The sequence below is a fragment of the Mobula birostris genome, chromosome 21 (genome assembly GCF_030028105.1).
Source record: "Mobula birostris isolate sMobBir1 chromosome 21, sMobBir1.hap1, whole genome shotgun sequence".
NCBI classification, from domain to species: domain Eukaryota; kingdom Metazoa; phylum Chordata; class Chondrichthyes; order Myliobatiformes; family Myliobatidae; genus Mobula; species Mobula birostris.
The window spans coordinates 8,655,948-8,677,665 of record NC_092390.1 but is presented as its reverse complement, the minus strand read 5'-3'; the positions used below and the strand labels follow the sequence as shown (position 1 = coordinate 8,677,665).

General features: G+C 41.4%; 1 protein-coding gene across 1 annotated transcript in view; it reads right to left on the bottom strand.

Moving 5' to 3' along the window:
* The window catches only part of LOC140185564 (E3 ubiquitin-protein ligase TRIM8-like), a 133,619-nt gene that overhangs the window by 20,430 nt on the left and 91,471 nt on the right, over positions 1–21,718 (bottom strand). The window contains 1 exon segment of the mRNA XM_072238910.1: positions 7,370–7,465. Coding sequence (XP_072095011.1) covers positions 7,370–7,465 — 96 coding nt within the window.

Sequence of the window (21,718 nt, the reverse complement as noted above, 5' to 3'; positions counted from 1 at the left end):
AGCCTTTTGTCTTCAACAAGCCTCAAATAACTAAAGCAAATACACAACTGAAGTGATTATGCTGTAGTTAGAACCTTCCTGCATCACCATAGGCCAATATTTTGTGCAACAATAAGGCATTGAACAATGCTGACTGTAGAGAACTATCATTCTCAAGCCGCATAAACACTGTGACATGCACTTTGGGGGTGGCCTGCCTTATGCTGACCTATCCATTGTTCATTGAAGTACTTTGAACCCATTGGTCTATGTCAAATGGCTTCACAAGTCAAATCAGATTTTGGCATCTTAATTTAAATGCATATAAATTGCACGAAAGTCGAATCACAGCAGCACGTCATTTCTAGATAATTGAGAAGGCAAAATTATCTTTTGTCATTAAACATGTTTGTGCAATTTTGGAGTTTAGCACGTTTAGCAGACAACTTTGGCCACCTGTCTTCAGACCTGAATATGGATAGTGGATTTGATTTTAATGCAGCTCTGAACAATAGGGTCATAGACCAGGTAACAGGCATTTAGCAGATTGTCTGCATGTGCATGAGTCCAATCGACATTCCATTGGATAGATGCATTAGTGATTTACGCTTGCTTTGGGAGAGAAGATTGTAACTATGGATTTGTTTGACTTGTTCTGAATCTTCTTTGATGTTTAGCACATAAAAAGTGTGTAGTGCTGGGCACAGCCAGACCTTCCACCAAAAGTGTCTCAATATGATGCCTGCTGTATCTTGTTTTGTTGAATAAAGAGGCTGCTTCATACCTACCAGTACTTTTCTCTGGTGACTTCATTCATGCAACAAGAAAACATATCTTTGAAATTTTAATAAAGCTCTGGCCTACAGAACAGCGAGGATCATGGGAATCTACAGTAGAGGAAAGGAAATAGATGATCCAAGGACCCCATAAATGGTGCTGAAATAGATAGGATGAAGCTAAAAGGAGACCATGAGTTTCAAAGCTAAACACATTCAATAAATGTGGAACAGCCAAGCCAATAATATCCTGGTCAACACAAACAGAAGGTTCTAAATAAGATGGAATTTTAAAAAAACTAGATTTCATAGAACACTACAGCACAGAAACAGGCCCTTTGGCCCATCTAGTCCATGCCAAACTATTAATCTGCCTAGTCCCATCAACCCGTATCCGGACCATAGCCCTCCACACCACTCCCATCCATGTACTTATCCAAACTTCTCTGAAATGTTTCAATTGAACCTGCACTCACCACTTCCACTGGCAACTCATTCCAAACTTGCACCACCCACTCAGGCTCCCTTTAAATATTTCACCTTTCATCCTTAACCTATGACTTCCAGTTCTAGTCTCATCCAAACTCAGTGGAAAAAGCTTGCTTACCTATCTATACCCCTCATAATTTTGTATACCTCTATCAAATCTCTCCTCATTCTCCTATGCTCCAGGGAATAAATTTTTATCCTATTCAATCTTTCCCTCTGACCCAGGTCCTCAAGTTAGAGCAACATCCTCATAAATGTTCTTCGTACTCTTTCAATCTTATTGATATCTTTCCTGTAAGTAGGTGTTCAGCACAGTTTTAATCACTAAAAACAAGAGAATCATTCAAGTGTGCAGGAAGTGCAGATAAGAAACACAGACCAGTGTCAGAGGTACGAGTTAACAGTATGAATAAGGTTAAGAGTGTAGATAGATGGGGATCAAATGTTCACTCAGAAAGGAAGTACCAGAGAGCTGGTAACAGAAGATCCAAAAACAGACTGGGCAAGTAAAGGAAAGTTAAGTGGTTAGGAAGAGCAAGTAACTGGTTTCTCCCATAACTTTTGGAAGGTCATTTTCATGTTCAAGAAATGAATGCCGAAAAAATGCGCAGAAACTACAATATAGTCAATCATCAGCATGAATATCTCAAATGAAAATATCCTCCTCAGTAACATTGAGCTTTCTGAAGTAATTACAGAGGGAATAGATAAGGACAACACCATAATTATCTAGCTTTATAAATGGCACTTAACGTTTCCAGCGATCGATAAAGGCGGCTAAACCATGTAAAGTTTGAACACACGAGGAATGATAATTTGGATGTTGCAATTCATAAGTGGATTGCCAGAAACAAGTATTGCAAGTATTTGCAATTTATGTTAACAATTTACATTTAAGAATAAAATATCCACATTTGAATATCAACCAAATTTGAAAGCTCGTGGAATATGGAAATTATGTTTCTTTGAGGAACTTGAAGAAATTAATGCAAACTGACAATACACTTACATTTTTACAAAAGAATTGCAGTAGTGTTAACTATCACACTTTATAAGAATAGTTTATCTATTATTTGTAAAGTAAGAATCCAATGGATAAGATCACTAAGACATAGTGACATTGGTTAATATAGTCAGAGAGCACTACAGCACAGACACAGACTCTTCAGCCCATCTAGTCTAGGCCAACATATGATCCTGCCTAGTTGAAACTGAACCGACATCCATCACTTCCACTGGCAGCTCATTCCACACTCTCACCACCCTCTGAGTGAAGAAGAACCCCTTCATGCTCCCCTTAAACTTTTCGCCCTTCACCCTTAACACCTGAGCTCTAGTTGTAGTCCCATCCAATCTCAGTGGAATAAGCCTGTTTGCACTTACCCTATCTATACCCCTCAAAATTTTGTAGACTATTGAATCTCCCAATCTTTTACACTCCAAGGAATAAAGTCCTCACATATTCAATCTTTCCTTATAACTCAGACCCTCCAGTCCTGGCAACAACCTTGCAAATTTTCTCTGTACTCTTTCAACTTCATTTACATGTTTCCTGTAGGTTGGTGACCAAAACCGCACATCCAATCTCCTTTACCCAATACTTTGATTTATGAAGGCCAATGCATCAAAAACTTTCTTTATGACCCTATTTACCTATGACACCACTTTCAAAGAATTACATCCCTGTATTCCCAGATCCCTTTGTTCTACCACACTCCTCAGTGCCCTACTGTTCTCTGTGTAAGACCGGCCCTGATTGGTCCTACCAAAGTACAACACCTCACACCTGTCTGTATTAACTTCCATCCGCCAATTTTCAGCCCATTTTTCCAGCTGGTCCAGGTACTGCTTGCAGTCCATTAATCCCCAGTCTTGGTGTCATCCACAAATTTGCTGATTCAGTTAACCACATTATCATCCAGATCATTAATATAGATGACAAACAATAATGGACCCAGTACTCCACCAGTCAAAGGCCTCCAGTCAGAGAGGCAACTCTCTACTACCACTCTCTGGCTTCTCCCACAAAGCCAATGTCTAATCCAATTTACTACCTCATCTTGAGAGCCAAGCAACTGAATGTTCTTGACCAACTTCCCATGTGGGACCTTGTCAGATGCAATACAGTATAAGAACATTAATAAACTGGATCAAATATTACAATCTATTTCTAGAGGGACAGAATTGTAAGATATGCTAAACTGATTGGACCGGAAATGAAACATAGTACTATTTCAAATGCTACCCTGTAAACTGATTAGAAGCTTCAGGGATGATACAAAAATATTTATAAGGCTAATACTGGAAATACATGGTTACATTTATCAGAAGGAAAAGGACGGGCATCCCTTCTTTTGAAGAGATGGTTTCTGCATCGCATAGGAGGTCCTGAGGAATATGAAGGGACACAAAAAGTTAGAAATTGATTTTCTGTTGTGTGCACTAAATATGCACTGTAGTAATTTATGCAGATTTACAGTTGCAAGAAAAAGTTTGTGAACCCTTTAAGGTTACCTGGTTTTCTGCATTAATTACTCATAAATTGTGATCTGATCTTCATCTAAGTCACAATAATAGACAAACAGAATCTGCCTAAACTATTAACACACGAACAATTGTACTTCTCATCAATACTGAGTATACCATTTAAACAATCACAGTCTAGGTTCAAAATGTATGTGAACCTCTGGGGTAATGCCTCTACTAAAGCTATTTGGAGTCAGGTATTCTGATCAATGAGCTGAGATTGGAGGTGTGGGTTGTAGAAGTGCCCTGCCCGATAAAAAAGCACATAAAGTCAGGTTAATGACAGAGCCTGCTCTTCTCAAGAAAGATCTGTTTATGTGCACCATGCCTCAATCAAAACAACTTTCTGAGGTCCTTAGAAGAAGAACTGTAGAGATGCATCAAGCTGGAAAAGGTGACAAAAGCATTTCTAAAGACCTGAGTGTTCATCAGTCCATGGTAAGAGAAACTGTCTACAAGTGGAGGAAGTAGTACTGTTGCTACTCTCCCTAGGAGAGGGTGTCCTGCAAAGATCACACCAAGAGCACAACATGCAATGCTGAAGGAGGTGAAAATGACCCCAAGGAGAACAGAAAAAGACCTGCAGGAAATCTCCAGAACTTGCTAAAGTCTCTGTTCATGTGTCCACTATAAGAAAAACACAGAACAAGAATGGTGTTCATGGAAGGACACCACAGAGGAAACCACTGCTCTACAAAAAATAACATTGCTGCATAATCTCAAGTTTGTAAAAGACCACCTGGTATTCCACAACACTTCTGGGACAATGTTCTGTGGACAGACGAGACAAAAGTTGAACTTTTTGGCAGAAATGTACATTGTTATGTTTGGGGGGAAAGGGGCAGTACACACCAACACCAAAACCTCATCCTAACTGTAAAGCATGGTGGAAGGAGCATCAGGGCTTGGGGCTGCTTTGCTGCCTCAGGGCCTGGACAACTTGCAATCATTGAGGGAACAATGAATTCAAAATTGTATCAAAACACTACAGGAGAATGTCAGGGTAGCAGCCTATCACCTGAAGCTTAATAGAAGTTGGATGATGCAACAAGACAATGATCCGAAGCACAAGAGTAAATCAACAACAGAATGGTTTAAAAAGAAGAAAATTTGTGCTTTGTCAAATCAGAGTCCAGTAACCCAATTGAGATGCAGTGGCATGACCTGAAGAGGGCTGTTTATGCAAGGTATCCAGAGATATTGATGAACTGAAAGTTTTGTAAGGAGGAATGGTCTCCTCACCATTTTTGCAAGTCTGATTAGCAGCTACAGGAAATGTTTGGTGGAGGTTATTACTACTAAAGGGGGGGAGGGTTCTACCAGTTATTGAATACAAGGGTTCACACACATTTTTCAGCCTGGACTGTGAATAATTAAACAATGTGTTCAATAAAGATATGAAAAGTACAATTATTTGTGTGTTATCAGTTTAGGCAGATTGAGTTTGTCTATCGTTGTGACTTAGATAAGATCAGACTACATTTTATGAGTAATTAATGCAGAAAACCAGGTAATTGCAAAGGGTTCGCAAACTTTTTCTTGCAACTATGCCTCAGCTTTTGAGGTAAACAGAGCAGAACTTTGGTCATACAGGAAAAATAATTCCTACTGCAGAATGTTTATAGAAGCAACGAATACAAGTTGGTGAAGAGTCAAGCAGATGTTGGTGAAAATGTACAAGTTGCCTCAATGGGAGTGAGAGGGAGAATAATGAAAAGGTCACTAGTCTCCTGAAGGAGAACGAAACGCCAGCAGCTTAACACCACAGTAGTGTAATGGTTAGCATGACGTTATTACTGTTCAGGGCATTCCATGGTTTAGTTTTATTTTGGCCCTGTCCGTAAGGAGTTTGCCCAATAGGTTTCCTCCGGGTGCTCCGGTTTCCTCTCTTCTCCAAGGATGTACCTGTTAGTAGGTTAATTGGTCATTGTAAGCTGTCCTGTGATTAGGCTTGTGTTAAATAGGTGGGTTGATGGACAGGGTGGTTGTTGGGCTAGAAAGGCCTGTTCCACATTGCACCTCTAAGTAAATAAATAAAATGTATTATGTTGACAGTGTTAAGAGAAGATGAGGGGAGGGTCAAGTGGACAGATCATATCAAAAGTTTGTGTAATACTCTCTTCTACACTCCCCAGGTAAATTATGGAAAATTTAAAGCAGATTTCATTTTGAGCAAATGGTATTCTTGTCTTCATTCTTTTGAAGCTCCTATAGGGATTGAAAGTAAGAATCCACTTGAGCTCCTTTAGCACTCTTCTGCATCCTCAGATATGTCCCAAACCACTTCACATCATTTAATTATTTTAATCGGAATCGCTTTATCTTCACTTGTGAAGGTAATGCCACAGTCAATTTCCAAGGTACCATTAAGAGCTTCAGTCATATCGGCCTTGGTGATGTTTAAAGCAAGGGGAAGTTGGAAGGGTAATGGGCCACCTTCCTGAATTACAGTATTAGATGATATTTTAATGTTCATGAACTGACTTAAATCACATCCAAAGGGAACAGTCTGACGACAGTGATTTCTTTTAACTGCAAATATGCCAGTTTAGATGACACATCTGTGTTGAAAGCAGAGGCACAACAGCATCTCTACTTAAAAGTCTGCGTAGATTTGGAAACACTGACAAACTTCTATAGATGCACAGTGACAAGTAACCTGGCTGGTTGCATTGTGTCCTAGCATGGAAACACCGATGACCAGGAACAGAAAAGTTTACAAAAAGTGGTGGATGCAGCCCAGTCCATCACAGGCAAAGATCCCCCCCCATTACCGAGCACATTCACTTGGAGCCCTGCCATAAGAAAGCAGCATCATCAAGGATGCCCACCACCCAGGCTGTGCTCTCTTCTCACTGCTTCCATCGGGCAGGAGGTACAGGAGCCTTGGGTCCCACACCACCAGGTTCCAGGTCAGTTACTACACTACAACCACCAAGCTCCTGAAAAAGTGTGTGTAACTTCACTCCCCTCAACTCTGAACTGATTCCACAACCCATGGACTCACTTCCAAGGACTCTACATTCGTGTTCTCAGTATTGTTTATTTACTTGTTTTTGATTATTTGCACGATTTGTCTAATGCACTAATCTTTATCTGTAGTTTTTCATAAATTCTATTAGTATCTCTTTATTTTCCCATAAATGCCTGTAAGAAAATTAATCCCAGGGTTGTATATGGTGCCATAAATGTACTTCGATCATAAATTTATTTTGACTTTGAAATTGCAGTTTCAACTTAAACATCTGGTGCGTGAACCAAATTGAAGACTCAGCTAGGCCAGGACCAGTTTTTGAATTAAGTACTAATTAGAAACACTAGAAATGCCAAAAAAAAATTGAGAATTGTTGAGGCAGGGAAGTCCCGAGATCCAGAGGAGAATTTTAGAACTGGAGCTTTACTATAGTTGGATATTTAACTAATAATGGGAGAATGGCTATTTGCCTGCTTAATGGCACTATTCAGCAACGTAACCAGGGCACTGATCCAATGTAAGCAGGGAGTCCAAAGTCTCAGCTGACCACAGTAAACCAACTCCATTTAACATTCATGCATAATTGCAACAAGCCGAGAAGATTCAAGTGTTGAATTTCCCTTACCTCAATCACACTTTTATCAGTTTTCAGTTTGTATATTTGTTCTTCGATATCCTGTTCCCGTTCTGACAGTCTCTCCTGTTGTTTCATCAGCATTTGCTTTTAAAAAAAAGGAAGAAATCAGAGTGGAACTATTCAAAAACAGGCATTAAATTCACAGGACAATATTCAAACAGCTCTGGAGTAATAGAACACTACAGGATAGAAACAGAAACGTGGTCCATCTCATCCACGTTGGAATATTCTGCCTTGTCCCACCAACCCAGGCCCATAGCCCTCCATACCCTTTGTAATTATTCAGACCTCTCTTGAATTTTGCAGTTGAACCATTTTGACCGGCAGCTCATTCCACTCTTGCACCAGCTTCTGAGTGAAGAAATTCCCCTTCAAATTCACCTTAAATATTTCACCTTTCATCCTTAACCAATGCCCTCTAGTTGTAGCCTCACCCAGCCTTAGTGGAAAAAGCCTGCCTGCATTTACCCTATCTATACCTCTCATAATTTTGTATTCCTCTATCAAATCTCCCCTCATTCTGCTACACTCCAGGGAATAAAGTTCTAACCTATTCAGCCTTTCCCTGTAACTCTGGTCCTCAAGTCCTGGCAACATCCTTGTAAATCTTCTCTGTGCTCTTTTAATCGTATTGATACCTTTCCACTAGGCAGGTAACCAGAACTGCACAAAGGTGACCAATGCTCCAAATTTGGCCTCTCCAATGTCTTTATTTATACAAATTCAAGCTAACATTCCCACTGCTATACTCAATTCCCTGATGTGCCAAAAGCTCTCTTAAGACTCATCTACCTTTGATACCACTTTCAAGGAATTATGGGCCTGTATTTCCAAATTCCTCTGTTCTACCACACTGCTCAGTGCTCTAACGTTCACAGTTAAGCCCAACCCTAGTCGGTCCTCACAAATTGCAACACCTCCGACTTGTCTGCATTTAATTTCACCGTACCAGAAAACTCCTTAGGTGCCCCTCATGCATCAACCCATTGGCCCCATCCTCAAATGCAGTCAGTTTTTCACACACAACCAGCAGGAATTCCAAAGTCTATGTTTTAGATTTATCAAAGCTAATTCTCAGGTCCACTAAGGCTGACTACCATTTGCCTTACGAAGACAATTGTTACATTCAAGCATTGCTGTGAAGAGCGTTGCTCTGTGTCAATGACCAACACAGTCCAAGGACCTGATACGGGCAGCCTGCAAGTGTCGCCATACTTCCGGTGCCAACATAGCATGCCCACAACTCACTAACCCCAACCTGCACCTCTTTGGAATGTGGCAGGAAACTAGCACACGAAGGAAGCGCACACAGTCATAGGGAGAACATACAAACTCCTTACAGGCAATGGCGGGATTCAAATCCTGATCAGTGATTCCTATCACTAAAAAGCAAATGCACTAACTGCTATACTAACGTGCCACCCTTGGAGTTAGAAACAAAAAACTGGTGGAGGAACTGAGCAGGTCAGTCAGTATCTACGGAGGCAAAAGGACAATCAACGTTTTCACGCAAAGACTCTGCACGCAGCAGTGCTTTTTGCAACCTACTTGCCATAGGTCTGAAGACAGCCAAAGACAGTTAAAACAATACAAATAATTCACAAGCTCAGCTACGAGTACTGTATGCCTCTTAAATAGGAATGCTAACTTTATTGTCTTGACTCCCTCAATGCCAAAACTTTGCAACACCTTCGTGATTTATGCTCTCGCTAATCTTTTCAACACTGGTGCACTGCAGGCCCCCACTTTGGATTTTTTAGTATTAGTTCCAGGTCTGAATGGATGGTTCCTTCCGTGAGGAGGAGCCCCTGATGTCTGACATACCCTGCAATCTAAAACACACAAGATGGCAGGTTGATACAGCCAGCTAAACAGCTGTCTCTGGTGAAAACTGAGATCTCGTTTATTCCTCAGGGAAATCTAAAAGGAGAAATTTATTGGTGAAATGTTCAAACTAATTTTTCTCAATTCTATGTTTTGAGATTTTATCCTTTGGTTTCAGTCTCATTTGTTTTTCTGAGGGAAGGAAGGCAGCCAAGAAGAAACAGAATACAGATAGATAATCTGTCAAGGAAGGTATTTACATTTGAGCACAGGAAATACTTTGCAACTTCCCAGAGCACAGCGACACACCGAATGTGTTTCACAGCAGCAGAATAGTATTTTTAGTTTGCCATTCTGGTGTTCTGGGAATAGCACATTACTCCCAAAGTCACCATTGGACCAAATATGCTCATAGAACTGGTTCTTGGCCATTCAGTGATTTATTGATCTCTGAATTTTTCACCATAAAAACCTTTGAAATAAAAACAATAAATACTGGGGATATAGGTTATGAAAAGCCTGTTGGGTGGGGGAGAAAGAATTAACGTTAACAGTCAATGACCTTTCAGATATTGAACGATCTGCATTGTGAAATGTTAACTGTTTTTCTCTCTCCACGGATGCTTCCTGCAATGCTGAGTATTTTACTGCATTTTCTGTTTTTGTTTCAGACTTCAGACATTGGCAACATTTTTCTGTTAAATTTTGACATTTATCATTAAGAATTCTACATATAATAATATGCTATACGAAATAAATCACATTCCGTTGTAGCAAAATGATATTCCAATGCTGTCACTATGCTTATCGTCTGTTCTTAGTCTGAATGCAAGCTGCAACCAGGAAGATCATTCTCAATGTCAGAAGATAAAGATAACACACACAGAATGCTGGGGGAAGTCAGCAAGTCAGGCAGCATCAATGGAAAGGAATAAACAGTCGACGTTTTGTGCAGAGACCCTTCATGTGCCCAGCATCTGCAGAATCTCTTGGGTAAAGACAATCTTTTTTTGTCACGTACATCAAAACAAACAGTGAAGTGCATTGTTTGCGTCAAATCAAATCAGCAAGAGCAGTGCTGGGGGCAGCCCGCAAGTGTCGCCACACGTCCGCTGCCAAGGTATCATGCTCACCACTCATTAACCCCAATTGTTTGTCTTGGAACGTGGGAGGAATCTGGAGCACCCAGAGGAAATCTACGCAATCTTGGGGAGAACTGTCGTTTTACCAAGAGTGGTGAGTCAAACGCTGATCGGTGATTGCCGGTGCCGTAAAGCTACTGCGCTAACCAGTATGTTACCGCTGCTGTAAAGCGATTTTGCTAGTCACTACATTACTGCTGACATAGAGTGACTGCGCTAATGACTACGTTACCGCTGACGTACAGCGACTGCGCTAACCACGACGTTATTGCTGACGTAGTGACTGCGCTAACCACGTTACCGCTGATGTACAGTGACTGCGCTAACCACCATGTTACCGGTGTCGTAAAGTGACTACAATAACCACTACGTTACCAGTGTCATAGAGCGACTGTGATAACCACCATGTTACTCCTGACGTAGAGCTTAACTGCACTAACCACTACGTTACCGGTGTCGTAGAGCGACTGCGCTAACTACCACGTTACCAGTGTCGTAGAGCGACTGCGCTAACTACCACGTTACCAGTGTCGTAGAGCGACTGCGCTAACTACCACGTTACCAGTGTCGTAGAGCGACTACGCTAACCACTACGTTACCGGTGTCGTAGAGCGACTACGCTAACCACTACATTACTGCACCTCCCGCCAAGAAGTTGCCTTGCTGGGTGACGGCGAGATCAATTTTAGAAAATCAACATCACACAAAGATTTTGCAAAATCTACCAGATGCAATGAGACAACTTAAGCAACACCACCTGTACCCTAAGCCACACTTGAAAATGTAAAGCAGATTTTTTTAACCAAAGCAATAAAAGGAAATTATTAGGTGTGAGGCTAGAAATGAAAAAAAAAACCTATATTCACTGTATTTTTCACAACCAAAATGTAGGTCAATGCTATAGCCAGCGCACACAAAATGCTGGCGGAACTCAACAGGTCATGCAACATCTTTGGAAATGAATAAACAATTAACGCTTCCAGCCCAAATTCTTCTTCAGGACTGAAGCCATCACTGTTTACTTATTTCCATGGATGCTGCCTGTCTTGCTGAGTTCCTCTAGCATTTTGTGTGTGTGTTGCTCCGGATTTCCAGCAACTGCAAAATCGTGTGTGTTTGTGCAATACAATAGCCACTTTGCATAGTGCGACACTGCACTAAATAAACTGCCTTCTCGCTGTTGGTAGCAGGGTGAATCTTTGCTAAATTAGCATGAGATTTTCAATGCTGAACTCAACAGTTTCAGATAACCAGCTTTTCCAGTCTGTTCTCGGACTGACTAGTTCCGATCTGGTCAGCAATCTGTAATGTCTGCTTTGTTTCTCTCTCATACGGGTATTGCCTGGCCTCCTGGGGATTTCCAACATTATCTCAGGATTCCAGTAGCTTCTGTGATCTTTATCTCATAGTTCCAGTTTTATTTTTTAGGGACTTTTCTCTTTCCTATTGTCCTCATTCATATTCCCCTAATTACATCTCTTCAAGACAAATCAGCCGTAATTAATAATCCTCTGAAACACGTTGTTTACATAATTTCATTCCTTTAGATTTCCACAAACATTCCCTTTGTGCTCTCAACACCATCCACAACATAAAACTATTTCTCATTCTGACCCGACGTGTTACAAACGCAGGAGATTTTGCAGATGCTGGAAATCCAGAGGAACACACAAAATGCTGATGATGGGTCTCAGCCCAAATTGCTGGCTCTTTATTTCTCACCACAGATGCTGCCTGACCTGCTGAGTTCCTCCAGCAGTTTATCTGAATGTGTAGGTGTTCCAACATGTTATCTGCTTCCCACTCCACAGAGGCTGCCCAACATGCTGTGCATTTCCAGTATTTTCTCTATTTATCAGAATTCCTTTTTCCTCAAGAATTGCCATGGGACACCCATTTATCAGTAGATTCAAATTTATTTATTTACCATGAGTACATCGAAACATACAGTGAAATATACAGTTGCATTACCAAGCAACACAACCCAAGGATATGCCTGCAAGTGGTGCCACACATTCCAGCACCGGCATACTATACTCACCCCACAGTGGTCAGCAGAACAGCAGCAAGACAAGCCATTTCCCACCCACCCTCCCACACATGCACAGACAGCCTGCCTCCAGGCCTCCTACCCCAGACCTTATGCATCTCACAAAAACTCCTCTCTGAGTCATTCCTTCACCTCCTTATGCTCTGCATCCAAGAATGATGAGACAGACCACTTGTGCCATGGTCTCAGATTGGTAGCCTCCCCACGAACGCGTGGGTTTCCTCTGGGTGCTCCCACATTCCAAAGACATCTGGTTAGGGTTAGTGAGTTGCAGGCTTGCTATGTTGGCACCAGAAGTGTGGTGACACTTGCGGGCTGCCTCCAGCACAATCCTCGTTGACTTGATTGTCTTTTCACTCTACGTTTTGATGTTTCGGTGTACATGTAACAAATAAAGCTCATCTACCTCCAAAGAATCAAAAGAACAAATCATATTCCAATCTTACTACTGGTTTTAGTTAATGAAGATTCCTTCCAACAAGGAAGCATCATGTTCACAAACCATTACAGTGCGTGGACATTGGCAAACACAATGAAAAGCAAATGGCACTGACCAAACAATTATGGCTGAAAATGATAAAGTTACTTGTTAACTCAGTTTGCAAACTCAATTACTGTCTGTTGGTCTACTCGTGATAAATGGATTGAGGGAGTCAGAGTGACAAGTAAGGTCAAATTCAACTTGCTGTTTTGCTTTGCTGCTGTTTTCGGATTATTACATCCACTTTGCTGTCAATTCTTTTTGTAATTGGTTTCTAACATAACTCTGCACTTCTAAAATAAACAAAAACTAATTCTCTGAAAACTAGTGATTATTTAATTTCACAAGCACAAGAACATTTAAAGATGCTGGAAATCCAAAGCAACACACAAAAAATGCTGGAGGAACTCAGGAGGTCAGGCAGTACCTAGGGAAAAGAGTAAACAGTCGACATTTCGGGCAGAGACCCTTCCTCAGGACTGGAAAGGAAGAAGAATTCAGAGTAAGAAGGTGGGGAGAGGGGAGGAAGTAGTACAAGGTGGTAGGTGATAGGTGAAACCAGGAGAGGGCGGGGTGAAGTAAAAAGTTGAGAAATTGATTGGTGAAAGAGATAAAAGGCTGGAAAAGAGGGGATCTGATAATGGAGGACAGAAGACCATGGAAGAAAAGGGCAGGGAAGGAAGTACCAGAGGGAGGCGATGGGCAGGTAAGGAGGTAAGGTGAGAAAGGGAAACAGGAATGGGGGATAATGAAGGAGAGGTTGTGAGGGAGGGGGTATTACCGAAGTTCGAGAAATCAATGTTCACACCATCAGGTTGGAGGCTACCCTGGTGGAATATAGAGTGTTGCTCCTCCAACCCGAGTGTGGTCTCATCGCACCAGCAGAGGAGGCCACGGACTAATGCAATGAGTCTCAGTGAAAGATGGACTAAAGCTTAAAGACCTTAATATCTTCTAAAAGATCCAATATAGTTCTAAGGACTGCAAACTGCTTGAGATTTAATAAATATCTGCCAAAGTAAAATTGACTTCCTTCATTAGGTTAAAAATCAATAATTCCAATTGCTAAAATGTAAATAATTGTACAGATAACACAGAACTGAATAAGATATTTCTAGATGCTAGGATTAGCACTGATACTGTACATCAATATGATCAGATTTTGTACTAAAACTAATTGAAACACAAGCTTTTAAACAATATATTAACTTCACATATGAGGAACACCTAACCAGAATGGAGAATGATCATCCTTTAAAGCAGTGCTATAAATCTGAACTAGTACTCAGAAGAACCATCAACATCTGCAGGCAACTGCATGAAATGCATATCTGATTTTTAACATGATCTTTATAATTGTTTTAAAATTGAGGTATATACAGGCAAATACCTCAATATAAAAAAATGAGGTATTCATATTATATATGAATCCCTATATATGTAATATTCTTAAGAACCCCACTCCTTTCTATCTATTACCCCTGTCACTGTACATAAAAGCTTCAAACCATTTTTATAATGCCTTTTTACATTGTAAATACATGCAGGTATTTATGTACATTTTATTCCTTGTCTATACTCTAGCTACTGCCTTTTTTTATATATATAATTCTTTATAAATGTTGAATGTTATTTTTTGTTGGATGCTGTGACCAACACACCAAGTCAAATTCCTAAAACATGTACATGTATATGGGGGATGAAGTTGATTCTCCATAAATTCTAATACCAGTACTTGTTTGTATTACCTTCATGTTTACTGAATCCTGGCATTAATTCAGCAAATTGTTGAACACTTTAAAATATTAAAGAATTCACAAGAAGATCATTGATAAATATCTTGCACATATTGAAAAAAGACTGTAGCTCAGTCTACAATTATTTTAAAACTATGGTGTGCAAAACATGATTAAGCTTCCAATCAGGGACTTGGATATCAGACTACTAGCTTTTTCAGTCCACGTTATCATTCCTTTGGATGCATCCCACATGCCAAAGATGCATGGTTAGTATGTTAAATGATCACATGGGTGTATTTGGGCTTGTTGGCAGGAAGGGCCTGTAACAGTGCTGTATCTCTGAATAAAACGAAGTGAACAGCAATCAAAGGGTCTTGCTAAAAGAACTGCATGACATCAGCAGTACGGACATAAAAACCATGAAAGGTCATTAACCCAAACATTATGTCCCCTATCAGTGCCATCTAGCCTTCTGTTTTTTTTCCAGCCTCAGATTTCCAGTATCTGCAGAATTTTGCCCATGCTCTGTTCACAAGTGTCTTGGTTACAGGATATAATCAAAACTGGCTTTAAAAAACGAAGTTAACATGCTCCACGGCTCAGCTCTTCCATTCCATTTTCATAGCGCCGTCATTCAAGAAGCCAAGTTGAACAGGCCAGACTATGCTAAATCTTTAGGTCAACAATCATCACACAAAACGCTGGAGGTCAGGAACAAGGAGTCGACGCTTTGGCTCGAGACCCTTCATCAGGACTGATAGGTACTGCCTGACACACATTTTGTGTGTGTTATTCTGGACTCTCAGCATCTGCAGAATCTTGTGCTGACCGTCAGCAATCTCCTCTCAGCTTAGCTCGGGGATTTAAGTACAATGGTAGCAAAGTGGCAGGCATAGCTGCCAAGCAGTTGGCCGGAGTTCGGTTCCCGGCCATTGAAGTCGATGCCAAGGACAGGGCAGCAGTATAGCGGACAGCACGATCACTTTAGAGTGCCAGCGACCACCCACCGGGATTCTATTCCCGCTGCTGCCTGTAAGGAATCTGTATCTTCTCCCCGTGACTGTGTGGGTTTCTTCCAGGTTCACGGGTCCCACCCCCCCACATTCCAAAGGTGTACGGTTGAGTTTAATCAGCTGTGGGATGCCCCGTGTTGGTGTCGGAGGCATGGTGACACTATAGCGGGCTGCTCCCAGCACATCCTCACACTGTTTGTCATTGACACAGGTGATACATTTCACCGAATGCTTTCACGTACACGTAACATATAAAACCAATTTCTTCTTTAAACCCTTATGCAACTCACATTTCACAAGCACCTATGATATAGGAGGCTGTTCATCCCATCGAGTCTCTGCCAGCTCTCAGTCCCATTTCCTCTTACCATACTTCACTCCATTTCTCCTTCTCACTTACAGTGAGGGTCATTTATGGTCAGTAATTAACTACCAATTAGCAGGTCTTTGGGATGTGCACCAAAACTGCAGCGCCCAGAAGAAACCAAAAGAAGCCACAGGGAGAACATGAAATCTCCACACAGACAGGTCTCAAGGTCACCACTGAATCCTTCCCACAGGAGTAGTTCTGTGCTCTTGTGTGCCAGCACCAATCTAACTCAAAACACATCGGTTCAGATACCAAAACCTTATCCCAGGATACAATGGTAATTAATCTACTGAGATAATGACTTTAAATGATTGAACTAACTTTCAGTTATGTTTGGTTCTTCAGAAAACTTCAAGCATTAACTGTTAACAGCAAAAATATCATATCAAATCTATCTCAATAGCTGCTCTCAAGGACATTTTGAAAAGGAAGGGATTCTCGGCACATTGTATGGAAAGATTAGTCATCTTATCAATGAACCAATTAAGTTCTGGGCCGCAGAGGAGAGAAATTAGAAAAATGTCATCACCCACGCATTTAAGTGGACTCTGCAATTACTCATTTAGACAGAATGATGAAAAATCTTGTTTCACAAGGTCTACCTTACAGCAGAAGGTATTCACATGGAGGCACAAGAGACGCGAATGCTGGAGCAACAAACAAGCCAGTCTATTGGAGGAAATCTGCCAGCTGAGCGACATCTGTGGAGGATGGGAAGAAACTGTCGACATTTTGGGTTGAAATGGACTCTGTTCTGATGATCCAAAACTTCTACCAAAATATTCATTATTATGCCCAGTCCACATAATCATGGAATACCAGTTACATTTTAAAAGTGTATTCCATAATAGTGGCCAAAATGTATGTGTTAATCAGCAGCAACCTCTATTTGTACTGATGGTATCAGAATCAGGTTTATGATCTCTGACATACCCTCAGTGGCCACTTCACTAGGTACACCCGTACACCTGTTCATTAATGCAAATATCTAAGCAGCCAATTCAATGCATAAAAGCATGCAGTCACGGTCATGAGGTTCAGCTGTTGTTCAAGCCAAACAGAAAGGGGAAGAAATGTGATGTAAGTGATTCTCACAGTGGAACGATTGTTGGTGTCAGACAGGGTAATTTCAGTATCTCAGAAACTGCTGATCTCCTGGGATTTTCACTCACAACAGCCTCTAGAGTTTACAGAGAATGGTGCAAAAAAAAAACCAAACATCCAGTGGGCATGATTGGCTCATTAGATATTTGTATTGATGAAGTGTACAGGTGTACCTAATAAAGTGGCGACTGAGTATAGCTTCAGCAAAACTGATTTTTAAAGTTTTTTTTCTCAACTCTAGGTGACAAGTATACTTCTCCTCAGTAACTACCAGAACTGAAATTTCAACTAAAATGTTCACAACCTTGATCAAATGAGTGTCTTTCAAACAAGCAAAGGATCACTACTAACTGTAAGCCAACTTCAAAAATATTAATTTCCAAGTACTTAAGTACATAAAGATGGTTATTTAAGAAAAACAGAAACAACTTGTAATGATGCAGTGCTTGCCACATCCTCAGTGGTTTAAAGCATCTTCAGTTAACTGCCTCATGTAAACAGGTAATTGACCCAGTTCAGCAATTTTCATCACACTGGTTGAATATCAGTAAAGAGAAAAGTTTGCAAATCCCAAATTCCAGTGAGAACTGCACTGTGAATGATTCTGTGCAATAATTCGATATCACCAAATAAAGAGGTTAAATAGCACATGCTGTTTAGTCTGATCAAATCTATTTTAAATGGCAGATGTTAAACACTTGCAAAGTTTGGTGAGTGGCAACACACACAAAATGCTGGGGGAGCTCAGGCAGCATCTATGGAAAGGAATAAACATTCGACGTTTCGAGGCAAGACCCTTCATCAGGAGTCAAATGGTGAAGGCCTTGACCAAAAGTGTCCAATCTTTATACCGTTCCATAGATGCTGCCTGACCTGCTGAGTTCCCCTGGCATTTTGTGCCTGCTACTCTGGACTTCCAACATCTGCAGAATTTCTGAGTGGCGAGGCATGAAAGTTCTGTGGTAACTCACGGGCTCAAGCTTTCCCTTAGCTTGTTCAAACCTTCCCAAGCCCACTGCACCCAGATGCAGTAAACTTGTGGGTGGCATGATGGTGCAGCAGTTATGGTAACGCTTTACAACGCCGGCGATCAATTCCGCTGCCTGTAAGGCATTTGCACGCTCTCCCCGTGACCAAGTAGGTTTTCTCTGGGAGCTCCGGTCCCCTCCCATAGTCCCAAAGATGTACGGTTTAGTTGGTCACATGGGTGTGATTGGGCTGCAGAGGCTCGTTGGGCTGGAACAGCCTGTTACCGCACTGTATCTCTAAATAAAAGATAATAATCTGATGCAGGGGCCAATTGAATCTACAGATAAAGATACAAGATAAGCTTTATTTGTCACACTTACACGGAAACACACAGTGAAATGTGTTGATTGCATCGACAACCAAACCTGTGCTGGGTAGCCAACAAGTGTCACCATGTTTCTGCCGCCAACACAGCAGGTAACTCAGTAACCCCAACCCATACGTCTTTGGAATGTGGGAGGAAACCAGAGCTACCAGGGGAAACCCACACAGTTATGGGAAGAACGTACAAAATCCATACAGACAACGGCAGGAATCAACGGGAATTAAACCCCAATCGCTCATTGCTGGTGCTGCAAAGCAGTCCACTATACCCTGCGCTACCATGCCAACTACCAATGGTGCAGTATCCCTTCAGTTACGCAGCGAACACGAACTGACATACAAGTCCACTGGTCTTCGAAGCAGCTTGGGAGAACATCCAGCTGATCTGAGCAAGTGAAGGAAGATGATTTGAATGTGCTCTGGACCCCATTCAAATACAGAATCCTCTGCAGCAAGATAAATGCTGACTACAGGATGTGATGTGGGTCAAATACAAAATGCTATTTCTCAGCCCAAATGAACGACAGGCACATAGAAACAAGCATCGCTGAATAATTCAGGAGGGTGCACTGATCAAAGGAAATGGTTACTGCAATGCACTGTTAAATTTTTACTGCGTCAGGCACTGTTTAAATAACAGATTTTTAATCTTTCTTTTTTTTTTTCCCTCCCTGAAGAGTCAGCAGCACCATTACTTCTAAATTTCAAACCTGCCTCATATTACAAAGAACCCACTTCCATAGATAATTAAATTGTTTTCTTAAACATGCCTGCCCTAAATAGTCAAGTTTCAGAAGAATATTGGGGGGGGGGGGGCAAGAATCACCATTGCTCCATTTTATTCAATGCCTACGGCCTTATTTAAGGACCCTCACGATCTGGGACAGGCCTCTTCTTATCACTACCATCAGGGAGGAGGTACAGGAGCCTGAAGACTCAACATTGTAGGAACAGCATCTTCCCTTCCGCCACCAGATTTCTGAATGGTCCATGAATCAATCCATGAACACCATTTTGCTGTCTTTTTGCACTATTTATTTTTATTATAAATTAATATTATTTTATTGTTTATAGTAATTTTAGGCTCCTTAAGGTTGTCATAGACGGGTGCTGGGGGTGATCACGGGGATAAGCTCCCAATACCTATTAAATGCTCACAAAGCGTGCGTCTCAAATAGCCTCTGACAACCAAGTCCAGCTCTTGGCCCTCACTTGGGGCTTAGCTACTAAGCCCAGCAGAACCATTTCTACTGACAGGAGTAGGGACAAAGGCAGGTTATTGGCGCCTTAGAATAAATTGCTTCATGCAGAAGAGGCTCGTCAGTTCATCTAGAAGGAAAACTCTGATCTCAAACCTCTGCTGCCCTGCAGCAATACCCACTCATAGGGAAGGCTTCGGGGGTAAACCCCGAGATGAAGTCCCTAAGGCAGTCCTACGTTGCTCGATGCTGACTGGCAACTCCTGCCAAACTGTATCAGTCTCTGCCATTCCTTTGGATTCATCAGCTGCGTGGAGAGAATGAGCCTGCTGCATGGGCAACAGCTTGCTCTCCACATTGTACTGTCCTGGCTTGCGCATACGTGGAAGGCTAGGATGCAACATCTATGATCAACCCCAAATAATGGAGGGCCTCAGTATTTTTATGTATTGCAATGTATTGCTGCTACACAACAAACTTTGTGACATATGTTAGTGATAATAAATCTGAGTCTGGTTTTCAAATACCCTTTTCTTTAAACCATTCTTGCTAGCCCATTCTCCTCCTAACTCGTCTCCTCTGCACCAAATAATTCAGCATCACAGTTCAAAGTCGGAGCCTGCTGGTACTGCAGATAAGCATTAAAGTTTCAAACTTACAAACAGCATTGCCAATCAATTCCTAAATGATTGCAGCAACTCACAACGAAGCATTGGCTTTTTAACTTCAAATCAGGAAATCGCCAGTTAGAGAAACGTGGTTGGTTGGGAAAAAATAATCACTGGTAAATCTTTAAAATTTTAGGAATCCTTCCAAAATGGCAAACCACATTGAAACATTAGACAACTTGGAAAGTAAAATATCACATCCGAAGTAATCTCTAACTATTGATATGGATGAAAAGGCCAACTCATAAATCACATACTCAGTTTATACTGGCACTTCCTGCTCACTTACATCATGAAACTGGTTCCAAAAACTGCAGTCGTCCCCATGCTCTGGGACAGTTACAGAGGCCAGTGAGGGAAGTTCGTTACGCAGCACTGTAGCGTAGCGGTTAGTGCGACGACTCTGTTACAGCTGAGGGTGTTCCAGAGCTCAGAGTTCCTGTAAGAAGTTTCTACATTCTCCCCATGAACCACATGGGTTTTCTCCAGGTGCTCCAGTCTTCTTCCACAGCCCGAAGATGCACCATTCAGTAAGTTAATTGGTCATTGTAAATTGTCCTGTGATTATTTATAGTGTTAAGTGGTTCGGTTGCTGCATGATGTGGCTTATTGGGCGCTGTATCTCTAAGTAAAATAAATAAGTAAATCTTGCACCAAGCCAAAGGCTCCATTTGCTGAGATCATAGCAAAACGATGGTCATTACCAGTGACATGCTACTTACTGTTAAATTGGTAAATTGCTTCATTACTTCACATACTGAGGTGCAGTGAAAAACTTGCCTTATATACTACTCATACATCGAGGTAAAGCATGGTACAACAGTAACCGAGTGCAGAACAAATTGTAGAGTTACAGAGATAGTCCAATGCAAGTAGGCAATAAGGTGTAGGCCTTAAAGTAGATTGTGAGGGTGAGAGTCTATTTTGTACTCGGGAACTTGATAACAGTGGGATAGAAGCTGCCCTGCCCTTGAGCATGGTGGTACATGCCTTCAGGCTTTTGTATCTGTTGCCTGATGGGAGATGGGAGATGGGAGAAGAACGAATGCCCGTGGTGGGGAGGGAGGGGGGTACTTAATTATGCTGGCAGCTTTATTGAGACAGTAAGAAATGCTGACAAGAGTCCATGGAAGGGAAGTTGGTTTCTGTGATATGCTGAGCTGTGTCTGTAAGACTTTAATACACAGGAGTAGAATTAGGCTAGTTGGCCATCAAGTCCGCCCCACCATTCATTCCATCATGGCTGATCTATTATCCCTCTCAACTTCATTCTCCTGCCTTCTCCCCACAACCTTTGACACCCTTACTAATCAAGAATCTACTAACCTCCACTTTAAACAATAATTTTAAACCCAATGACCTGGCCTCCAGAGCCATTTGTGACAATGAATTCC